The sequence below is a fragment of the Alosa sapidissima genome, chromosome 9 (assembly GCF_018492685.1).
Source record: "Alosa sapidissima isolate fAloSap1 chromosome 9, fAloSap1.pri, whole genome shotgun sequence".
NCBI classification, from domain to species: domain Eukaryota; kingdom Metazoa; phylum Chordata; class Actinopteri; order Clupeiformes; family Clupeidae; genus Alosa; species Alosa sapidissima.
Genome location: NC_055965.1, coordinates 2931140 through 2942627, shown reverse-complemented (window position 1 = coordinate 2942627; position 11488 = coordinate 2931140). Strand labels below are relative to the sequence as shown.

Below are 11488 nucleotides of genomic sequence, written 5' to 3'. Positions count from 1 at the left end.
CAACATGGGGAAAAATAAACACATTTTTTATATGTCAACATACATTTTTATTATAACAGTTGTTCTGCCGTCTTGGCATTTAATCTGTTTCTTGTTTTTGAATAAACCTCCCCAGCCTTGGAAAAAATTATTTCACAAGGCACACTTGTTGCTGGCATGCACAAATATTTTTTTGCCATCACAGTTAGGTTTGGATAAACCACTCTCCTCTCCTGCCAGTATTTCAAAGGGTCAGCTGTTCTTGAAATAAAGGCATCAGTCATATATTTTTTTTACTTCTGCTACTATCTAAATATTAACGTCACTAGACTATATCTATCTAAACTATCGCTCACTGTCTGTCTAGCCTGTCAATTAATCTATATCACTAACCTATCAATCACAAGTGCACTATAAATCGCTATATCTTTATATGTCTCTATGTCGCTATATCTCTCAAAATCTCTCTCCTCACAAAAAACCCACAAAGATAGGATGTGTTTGAATGACTTTTAAGCATTCTGGGACTTTGTAATTTAGATCAAACAGGTGTTTACTCGGGTAATTGGCTCGCGCAGCAAGTGTGCCACCTGTCCAAACCAAATTGAAACACCACGAAGCCTCACTAAGTCATGGTCACGTGACATGGGCGTTTTGAACCACACTTCGAAACACTGTTCGAAACACTTGCGTTTCGGAAGCTCGACACTGTTTCGAAACGTCAGCTTCGAGCATCACATCCCTATTTGTCACTGTTCATGCATGTGCTCATGTCTGCTGGAACCTCTGTGCCTTTGTCCTCGCTTGGGAATTGTACTTTGGACGATCTGGACTGTCGGGACTTAAACTGCCTTCGTTAACATCTCACTTGGTCACGGTACTGTGTCTGCCCAACTCTTTGTACTATACTTCTACCATTTGTGGAATTCTCTGTCACGCTGTCTAATTTGTGCACTTGGATCATGGACTGCCTTTATACCTTATTCTTTGGACTGTGTTTATGATGAGAACTGAATCTTGAAGACCTTCTAAGTTTGCCCTTTCCAAGTCTGACTTTTGTTTTTGCTTTTGTGCGTTTTGTGTTCTAAACCAATTCCTTTGTTGATACATTGAAGATTCTGCTGAAGTAAAAACTTTGAACCACATCTGCAACTGTGCTCTTATTTCCAGTCTGACACAGTTCTTTCGTTAATTACAGGATCAGAAGGTAGCCTATCCGTCTTTAACTGTAAGGCTTGAATTTCATGCATTTAGCAAAAGACCCAGACAGTAGCGGAGTAATCGGGATTCGTTATCTGTAAAAGTTTTTTTACTTTGCCCTATAGCCTGGACTGAGCGATCGCAGCCCTTTCCTTTCACTTCCCGCCGCCCTCATAGTCAGCATAGACGGCCTGATGACGTGGGATGCTGCATAGCGTAGGCCTACTACTGAAGATTTTAAATGAGTGACAACGATAGTAGTCTTAAGTAGCTTTTTTGCTAGGCCTAGCACGCAAGTGTTCAGATTGACTGTCTATTCGTCTTTCACAACGATTTTCTTGGAGCAGATCTTCCACACAACTTCGGTAGTCTGGTCAGTATGTCTCTCTTAGCTGTCCACTTTCATCAGGCCGTATATCAATAATACATTGATTTTTATTTTTTATGTAGAAAATTATAAATGTATTTCTGTACAGACACATGGTATTAATTAGTGTTTACTAGACCCCCCACGATATCATCGTCCATCACAATGTTTTACTGTACACATCGTCAAATGCCAATTTAGGGGACATCGCCCAACCCTACTATGAACACAGTTCCATCTACAAAGCTGGTTTACTCTACCATGCAAAGAAGAAACCATATTTAGACATGATCTAGAAACACTAGTTTTATCATCTGTTTTAGCTCCTTTAGATGGACAGAGGCAAAGTGGAAAATTGTCCTGTGGTCACATCAACCAAAATGTGTTATTCTTTTTGGAAATTATGGACTCTGCGTCCTCCAGGCTAAAGAGGAGAGAGATCATCAACTTGTAATGAGGTCACAGTTCAAAAGCCAGCATCTATGATGGTATGGGGGTGCATCTGGAGAGGCGCAATTAATGCTGAATGATATATACAGGTTTTGAGCAACATATACTGCCATCTAGACAATGTTTTTTTTCAGGGAAGACCATTAATATTTCAGGCATTCTGCACATATTGCAGCAGTGTGGTTCCATGGTAGAAGAGTCCAGGTACTAAAATGGCCTGACTGCACCTCACCTTTCAAATTGGGTGCATCATGGAACGAAAAACGCAATTAAGAAGATCCCAGACTGCTGAACAGCTGAAATGCTGTATCAGGTAAGAATGGGAGAACATTTCATTCACAAAACACCAGCAACTGATCAGTTCCCATTCCCAAACACTTACAGACAGTTGTTAAACGAAGAGTTGAAGGTATGGGCCTCTCTTTCCCTAAAACACAATTTCATCCCCCCACTTTTTTATGGGCTTGGGTAAATCACACAACTGGAATCTAGAGTAATCATGTGAAAACTTCTAAACTTTCCAGGAATATTGATTGCAGCCACGGCTTACGCTTAAGCTGCCCAGTAAAGCCGTCTAAGCAATCTAATACATTTGAATAGTATTAAGGGATTGGAAACTACAAGAAGCAGGTGCTTAGCAGGTGTCCAGCCAATCATAACCAATCCATCAGCCAATTTTGATTCAGTTAGCCGTTAACAACAACAACAAGACGTTACATTTATATAGCGCTTTTAACATTATATAATGTTTAATGAATAAATAAACATTATTCATTCACACTGACACTCGCACAGAATTCTGGGAACACTGGGAACAACAGAGAGGGCTGAAGCTGAGGTGGTGTCGTCTCTCTGGTGTCGACTGGCTGGCATGTTTAAAATACAGAACTCGTCTAACAGCCCTCACGTGTGCACTGCAGTCCCAAACTTTCCCCAATGCCTTCTTACTAGTATTGATCTCCACTTATCATGGAATAATTACAGTTTTTCTCAGTTGCTAAAACACTAAAAAAAAACCATTGGCTGAAGAAAGTTCTCAGTTGCTTGAACTCATTAAGTTAATTGTTTAGTCTGTATTGTCAATACCTTAAACCATTTCACATGGTAAAACACAATTTGCAGATCTCACTTACAATTTTTAGCAAAACTTTGAACACATTCTCATTTTCAAAGCACATTCTGCACTCTAATGCACATGCATCCATACTGGTAAACACGAGGCAAAAATTAAATAGAAATAGACATACGCGTGCCATTGATTAAACACAACCACTCAAAATTGATTTCACTTGTTTCAAATGATGTGACAAAACCAATATAAGCCAGTTCAGAGATCAAACAGGTTGTTGAAGGTGGGAATGAGAATGGATAGAAGAAACTGTGAGAGGACGAGGACGAGTGCATATGCGAGGTGGGGGACGAGGAGGAAGGGGACGATGGCAAAAAAGAGGATTTTTATTGGACACTGTAGTACAGTGCATTGCAGGTAGTTTACTGTACAATACTGTAAACAAATCGTATGGCCCTGAACATTGTGCTTTGTTTACAGTACTGACTGCTCAATAGATTTTGACTGGTTGCAAGTTCATATCAACAAAGAACAAGAATCAAAGGACAAGTCTGTGAGATGCAGGTAGTGCTGGGCGGTATACCGGTTCACACCGTATACCGGTGTATATTTTCGTTATGATATGAATTTTTAATATACCGCCATACCGGTGTATTTGATTACACAACGTTTGGAACGCTGCGCCGCGCGACAGTGTTTCAGACGGGACTTTTTTCACATGCACGCATGATGCCACTGCGAGGCATAGTGAGGGTAAACACAAAACACCTGAAGTATGACCCTTAAGGCTTAATTTCTCCTTAGATAAGAGGTTTATTTAAGGGTGTTGCACAGAATACCTTAAATTGTTTCTTTAGTTAAAGGGACACCAGGCAAGCCTGATGCTTTTTCTCTACGAAACTCCCCCTCGCTCGGTCTGAAGCTCTTTTCCTTTTCTTTGCATCTTCCGTCAAGGGTTTTCGCTGCTTCTTCGCCGGCTCTGCCATTATACACACGTTTGCAACAATCGCTAGCGTTTCGTTAGCCTCCCTCTGTGCTGTGGATGCAGGATGGAAACTGAAACTGCTTCGGTCGCCGGGTACGATACACTGAACTTGCAAGCGGGATATTCTTCCTACAGGCAGTAGGGGCGGGCGAGAGAGTCTTCATTCGCCCTGTAATGAGTCATTTAACCATATACCGACTTACGAAGATGAGTAATTAACACGAAAACGTTGCCTGGTGTCCCTTTAAGGAAAAACGTTAAGGGATACTGCGCATTGAAAGGGATTTACCGTCACGAAAATTCTATTGAGATTGTTCAACAGCTGGAGCTAGCTGGCTAGTAGGTGATGTCGTTAGTTAGCAACCCACCGAACACAGTGAAGTTTAATGAGCTTATCATTCATCTCACCTTAAGAATATTCGCTGAAATTATCCAGGTATCAAGTAAAGCATGTGATAGACATGCACTGAGCAATACTAGCTGGCTAGTTAGAAATGATCCTGACTGTCATCTAGGCACCAAAACGAACTTTTTTGTTAATGTTTTGCCTAGTGAACCGAACCGAAGCTCATGGCAGGCTAACAAGACATCCACATCCACATGAAGTTAACGTTAGCCTACCACTAACGTCATGTAAACCACACAATAACAATAAGGCATGTTTCTGATAGGCCTATTTGACAGAGTAAGCATATTAGCAGAGAGGTTTCATTTTAAATTGTATAATTTTCAAAAAAGTATAAAGTTGCACTACTTTTTGTATTGGTTTTATAGGCTACAAGATGTTTGTGAAATTTGCACAGTTCTGTAAAAAAAGTTCTGTATTTGACTGCAATTGTCTTTGCATTCTGATTAGATTCTTCATTAGAATCATGAGTGGCTCTGTAAACAGCATCATTTTCTGGGGCCATGCAAATCTGCTTTACCACTAGTGTGGAGTTATTCTACATCATGACAGTAAAATAGACCATCCTTAGTCAATGTACTGCAGCAATTCCTCTCTCAACCTGTAGAAAATGCTGAACATCTGATTATGCATGGAAAAAAAAATACCGTAATATACCGTGAAACCATAAGAATTTAGAAAAATACCGTGATATACATTTTTGGTCATACTGCCCAGCACTAGATGCAGGGTACTGTAAAAATAGGGGTACAAGGAGGAGGAAGAACAAAACGTGCAAAGAGCAAAGCAAAGTAGTATTTTCTACTTGATGTTTTCGTTCATCAAAAGACAATGGCGGAAAAATATGACATTTGTTTTGAGATTAAAAATGTACTTCTCCCTGAAAACTATATGTTTTGAACAATGTGTTTTCTATTTTCTGGTGTATTGTTTACTGACTGCTTGATAGTGTATATTATTTTGATCACTTTGTTTATGATTTGAGAGCAGTGTTTGATTTTGAGCACAAGTAAAACTGTTTTGAAGCGAAAGTTTGATTTTGAGCACAGGTAAATCTGTTTTATATAACTATAAGTATATACTCTTTTGATCCCGTGAGGCAAATTTGGTCTCGCATTTATCCCAATCCGTGAATTAGTGAGCACACAGTGAACACACAGTGAGGTGAAGCACACACTAATTCCGACGCAGTGAGCTGCCTGCTACAACAGCGGTGCTCGAGGAGCAGTGAGGGGTTAGGTGCCTTGCTCAAGGGCACTTTAGCCGCTTCCTACTGGTCGGGGTTCGAACCAGCAACCCTCCAAGTCCGAAGTGCTAACCAGTAGGTGGAATAGTTTTGAGGTGAAAGTTTCATTTTGAGCACAGGTAAAACTGTTTTGAGGCAAAAGTTTGATTTTGCAAGAGGAGTCAGAGGTTTTGTAAATAGTGCTTGAAGCTGAGGTTTTGTGTTTAATGTTTTAAGAAAATGGAGCAAGGTTTCAGAAATTGTGTTTTAGCAATTGAGAAAAACTGTATTTTTGAAAATTGTGTTATCAATATGCCAGGGTAAATGCAAAGGGGTGCAAATAGCATACATTGATATTTGTACCAGACAGGGTATTCATAGAAGACATTGCTGTGTGCACTGGGGTACGAATAGCATTTACTTCTACTGTAATTGCACCAGGGTACGAATAGCATACACTGCTAATTGCACCAGGGTATGAATAGCATACACTGCTAATTGTACACGTGGTGCAAATAGCCTCAACGTTATCCACTGGTTCATGTGTAGTTTATTTGACATGTCCTGACATTTAAAAAATCTTGACAACTTTATTGTGTCCGTGCACTGCGTGTGTTTTAGCAGAGAGGAACATGTGTTGACTATTCTTGGCTTTTCTCTCATGATAAGTTGTCTGAATTTCAGCTGTGAGGGTACAAAAAAGCTAACCTGACTCTCGCCAGATGAGTCTGGGATCGATCCATTGGAGTGGTGTTTCAGAAGGCTGGGCCTTATCAAAAATCTTTGCATATGATTGGATAAGCCACTTGTCCATCATCTATTAATGTGCTACTTCAACCACTTACATCAAAGCCAACCCGTGACACTGAGAACAGTCTCACAGTCGCTTCTACGCTACGTCACATCTATGAAACTCCCGCCCTGTGTCCTGATTGCCTCTATCATAAAATCTGGTGCCGAAATCACTCTCAACGGAAGCGATCCCAGATGGATGTGAGTGGAGCTAGGCGGAACAAAATTCATCTGGCGAGAGTCAGGTTACAAAAAAGCCACCATATAAGTACATTCTCAAATACTTTCCTTTAGCTTCAGCTTGGCAGACCTGGGAGATGATAGGCTGCCATGACATAATTGTGACTCATAACATAGCATTCTATCAATCTACTTGACTAAACTTGGTAGCCCCACCAATTTCTCTAGTTACAGCCACCCATTACTACATATCCACATGTTACAGATCCAGACAGAATATATACTGAAATATCGTATAGAATGCAGTAGGCCATTAGGCATCTGTAGGCCTACAGGTATCGGTTCAAATGTGAAAGGTGGGAATAGGTGATTTTTTAAAAATGGAAACCTTCTCGGCGAACGTTTGCGAACACTTGCAACACATTATTGCATCACAACTTAACAACCAGATAGGCTGCCACTATGTGCTGCCAGGCCATGACTTCACTGTGACCCGGAACACAGCATTCTATCAATCTATTTGATTGATCTTGGTAGCCTAGTTGACTGAACTTAGCAGTGGTAGGTGATGATTTTTTTCCACACTTTTGAAACGGTTTGTTCTCCCCTGCATAAACCTTATTGTGAGAACATAGAAACATTCTAGGAATAATGAAGCCATGGCTTACACTTAAGCTGTACAATAAAGCTGCCTAAGTAATCTCATATAATTTAACAGTATTAGGGGATTAGAAACTGTAAACAAGAATCATGTGTTAAGAAGCATGCAAGAATCATGTGTTAAGAAGTAGCCTACAGCAAAATCTAAAGACAATTATTCTTTACAACTTTAAACCACAAACAGCTCAGAGTCGTACCTGTGGAGGTGTGTGTGTGTCTTATTGCAGTGCAGTGTTGTAAGGTACATTATTACATTATCACAATGGTGTTGTGAGATGATGTGAGAACATACATGTTGACTTCGCTTGCTCTTGAATGGCGCTTAAGCTGCAAAGCGATGAATAAATTCAAAAACACCCTTCTGTTCTGTTCACCCTTCTCTTTCTCTCAGGGGTAAGAAGTGTCAGCTGCATAGTCCTTTTTATGTTCGCTAATGCAGCATTAGCAGACTTACTATGTCTGGTATCATATCATAACACTGTTGCTCTAGGACTACAACACACGCATTTGCAGCAATACAATAGTGTTCCGACACTGTGTCTGAATTCAGGCGTGGGCTAGGCTGTTGAAGATTTCAAAATACTCAAAATGCCTATAGGACTATGACATCCTGTGTATGCGGCTGTGGAGAGTTTGTTAATTACATTCACACATATAAAAGCTAGTCGGAGTTCATGCGGTGGGTTGTTTTGGCCGAAACCGACTGTAGCCTATAAGAAGCGTGAAACAAAATAATTTGTGACGCAACTACTGGAAAGGATTTGAGCTTTACCGTGACTGGGTGGTGCTTTTGAACTGCGAGGCTGTCTCCAACAGTGTTCGCTCTGGCCCAGTTCGCATAAGGTGAATGTGCGACCCTAACTGAACCTGCCGGAAGAATAAAACACAGAGCCTGGCGATGCGATAGAGCCCACGACTAGCAGAAACCAGTACGGTCGCACTGAGAGAGCAGCAGACAACGGTCGTCTACAGATCGTGGACTTTTAGGTTAGCTTTTTAATACGTATTTTTTTCTTGATGCGCAACAGTTTAAAACTAATACAACGTGATGTTGTAAATAATATAACACCATAAAGGCAACGGATCTCTAAAGGTAAGAGAGGCTTTGGTGTAGCATTTTGGAATGCATTTAAATTATGAGCTACTGTAACATTGACTTTTCAGTTACTGTCATTACCCAAGATTTAAAACTTTCGTTATGTCACAGACACTTAAACTAAGACACTTCTAGGTCAATTCGTGTGTCTCCATTTTCATTAATTGTCAGACTATGATTAGACCAATTATAAACTACCTGCCCGAATGTTTAAATTGCATGTGAATGCGCAACATTAATGTTGTAGAAAGGAGTTGTAAACTGACTAATTCACGCACAGACGTGGGACCGCTTCGCTGAACGAAGTCTGCACTTCACATTGGCGTCCCGCATTCGTCACTGACTGTATAAATCACTTGACTCTTGAGTGAAAAAAAAAAAGCCCAGAGCGGGTTTTAGCTTTATACACAAGTCTTTACATTCGTTCTTTCTCTGGAAAAGTAGATTTCATGCGCAAGCAATCTTCAACTTCATAGCCTGCTTTTTTACTATTACTGTCGCGTAAAGACGGGTTTCCTTATATTCTGATATTTCTTACCAGTCCATGAGACCAGACAGCTGAAATACGTGAAGCTGTTTCATAGCATTATGTTGTTATCTTACATAATCTTAAGGCTAAACAAATTTTTATGACCAGCTCTCTCCCTCACTGTCTTTTAAATTTTCTGTCACTAGGTGGAGCTATTGTCAAAAAGAAGGCGCATCAGCAGTAAACAGAGGTTGCAGTATCCATGAATATGACATTGACCGGACCACCGGTGATGGGAGAGCAGGGTGGTGTGCTCCAAGAGCTTAGAGGGAACTGCTCCTCTCCTTTGAGTAGAGGCATGCTGGAATCAGCTGGGGAAGTGGAGGGAGCTTTGTCTTTTACAGAGGAGGCCGTGTCCATCCTCACGTCCAGCAGCATGCTGGTCCGTTCCTTACTGGGCCGCTCGTCCGGGCTGAAGCGCAAAGACAGTCCAAGCCCCAACAGCCTGCGGCGCAAGCGCGAGTTCATCCCGGACGATAGTAAAGACGACAGCTACTGGGACAAGCGCAAGAAGAACAACGAGGCGGCCAAGCGCTCGCGCGAGAAGCGCCGCGTCAGCGACATGGTGCTGGAGAACCGGGTCATTGCGCTGCTGGAGGAGAATGCGCGTCTGCGGGCCGAGCTCCTCGCACTCAAGTACCGCTTCGGACTGGTCAAGGACCACAGCGACGGGCCCGTCATGCCTCTCACAGCCACCCCCTGTGCCCAAGTTCCCACGACGCCCGCCACCACCCAACGTTACTACCATCACTATCCAACACAGCAGCACCACCACCACCAGGCCCTGGCCCCTCAGCACATGGGTGCCTGCAGCACGCGAGGGGCCCGCGACAGCATCAGTGCGGCCGAGGACTCGGGCTTCTCCACGCCCGGCAGCTCCAGCGTCGGCAGCCCCGTGTTCTTCGACCACGGCTCCGGCGACACGAGCAAGGCGTCGCCGCGCGCGGCCGGGGAGGAGCGGAGCTACGAGCCGCCGCCGCCGCCCTGCCCCCCGGCGGTGCCCGACGGAGACGTGCTGGCGGGGGGCCACTGCCTCGGCGAGCCGGGCCGGCGGGGCGACTGCGGAGCGGAGTACATGAAGAGCCTCCCGCACAAGCTGCGCTTCAAGATGCCCGGCGCCAGCGAGGGCCCGGAGACGGCGCAGGGAGACGCCTGGACCGGCCCCGCGCCGACCACACACAGGGACTCCGTCGGTGAGCAGCCAAAGGGTCAGTACGGCTACGGGGCATCCGAGGGGCACGCAGTCTGGCAGCAACATCCGCAGCAGCAGCAGCAGCATTACCCCTGTGAGCAGCCTCAGCCAGGTCTCTTCCCCAGCGGGTACCACCCCACAGCCCCACAGCCACAGACAGACTCCCAGCAGCAGCAGCAGCAGGATAACAGCGGCCTGCGCGCGCAGCTCAGCTCCCTGAGTATGGAGGTGGCCCAGCTGAAGAAGCTCCTCTCCCACCAGCTGCTCACCAAGCTGAGCTGAAGCATTATGGGTGTAGGGCGCTGTGGCCACAAAGAGCACCTCAGGACAGTAATCAGGAACAGACAGGAAAGCTGAGCACTTCTTCGACACCACAACACCCCATCTGTCCTCAGACATGCTTATTTCCACTCTGAACTCTCGCACTGTGTTTCAATTCACCCTGGACCCTCTGCCCACAAGTATCTATAACTGTGATCAGTTTTTAAATCAGCTGTAAATCACGTTCACGTTGTAAACAGATGTACTGAGCACTGTAACTGTTCCCCTGGGTAGGGTCTCAGTATTGGTTTCCATCACTGTGATTTCACTGACCACGATAACTGTGCATTCCATGAAACTCTGTGTTGCCATCAACATTAAACTGAAGCCTTACTGAATCTGTACATGGTCACATGAGTATATTACTGAAGTATTTTCTTTTTCAGTATCTTCGATACATATTTGGTTCATTGCCAGCAAGCCCATAGAAGAAAATATTACTTTAAATTGCTTTAAAATTCATATCAGTTTACTTTTTGTGCAATGTGCATGAACCTCATCAATATGTAAAAAAGCTTGAGATGTAATATTTGGGCAAATCTCAGCCTGAACAGGTTAATTTGAAACACTGAACCCTATTCTCATGCATAGTGGTGAATCCATAGCAACATCATCTTCTTTATCAGCTTTTTGTGAGACATAGCTTGGATACAAGCCCATTCACACTGCTAAACAAGTAATTTGTCTGCACTGTTTTTCTATATATTTAACACATTCTGTAAATTGTGATACTGTTTCATGTGACATTTTGTTTTAAATAAATGTTAAATATGAAATGGTTGTCCTATTTTATTTTAAGGTAATCATGAGTATAGGCCTATAAACTTATTGATATGCATTATGATATGAAAAAGCTTTGACTTTTTAGCCTAAGTTTTGCTGTCATAGGCTACTGATTTAAGAGTAAAGGTAGTCTATTTAGGCTACATTGTGTTAAGGGAGCCTATTGAATCACTTCGGTTTAATTATAACATTGAACTACAGTATGGTATTTTGCTAGTTTGATGACAGTAAACTGTCTTTCAACAGTTAGGTGG

The 11488-nt window shown here is 42.9% G+C and overlaps 1 protein-coding gene across 4 annotated transcripts; it reads left to right on the top strand.

The window, feature by feature from the left end:
- Window positions 1–2246: 2246 nt before the first annotated feature.
- nfil3-3 (nuclear factor, interleukin 3 regulated, member 3) lies at window positions 2247–11227 on the top strand. 4 transcript variants are annotated; one of them, XM_042103891.1, is made up of 2 exons: window positions 2247–2309; window positions 9085–11227. In XM_042103891.1, the coding sequence occupies exon 2, from the start codon at window positions 9141–9143 to the stop codon at window positions 10410–10412; it is 1272 nt and encodes a 423-aa protein (XP_041959825.1). In that variant the 5' UTR covers window positions 2247–2309; window positions 9085–9140; the 3' UTR covers window positions 10413–11227. The 4 variants fall into 4 exon arrangements, with proteins under 4 accessions (XP_041959825.1, XP_041959823.1, XP_041959822.1 ...); XM_042103889.1 differs by lacking the exon at window positions 2247–2309 and adding an exon at window positions 7993–8156; XM_042103888.1 differs by lacking the exon at window positions 2247–2309 and adding an exon at window positions 7993–8300.
- The last annotated feature ends 261 nt before the right edge of the window (window positions 11228–11488 follow it).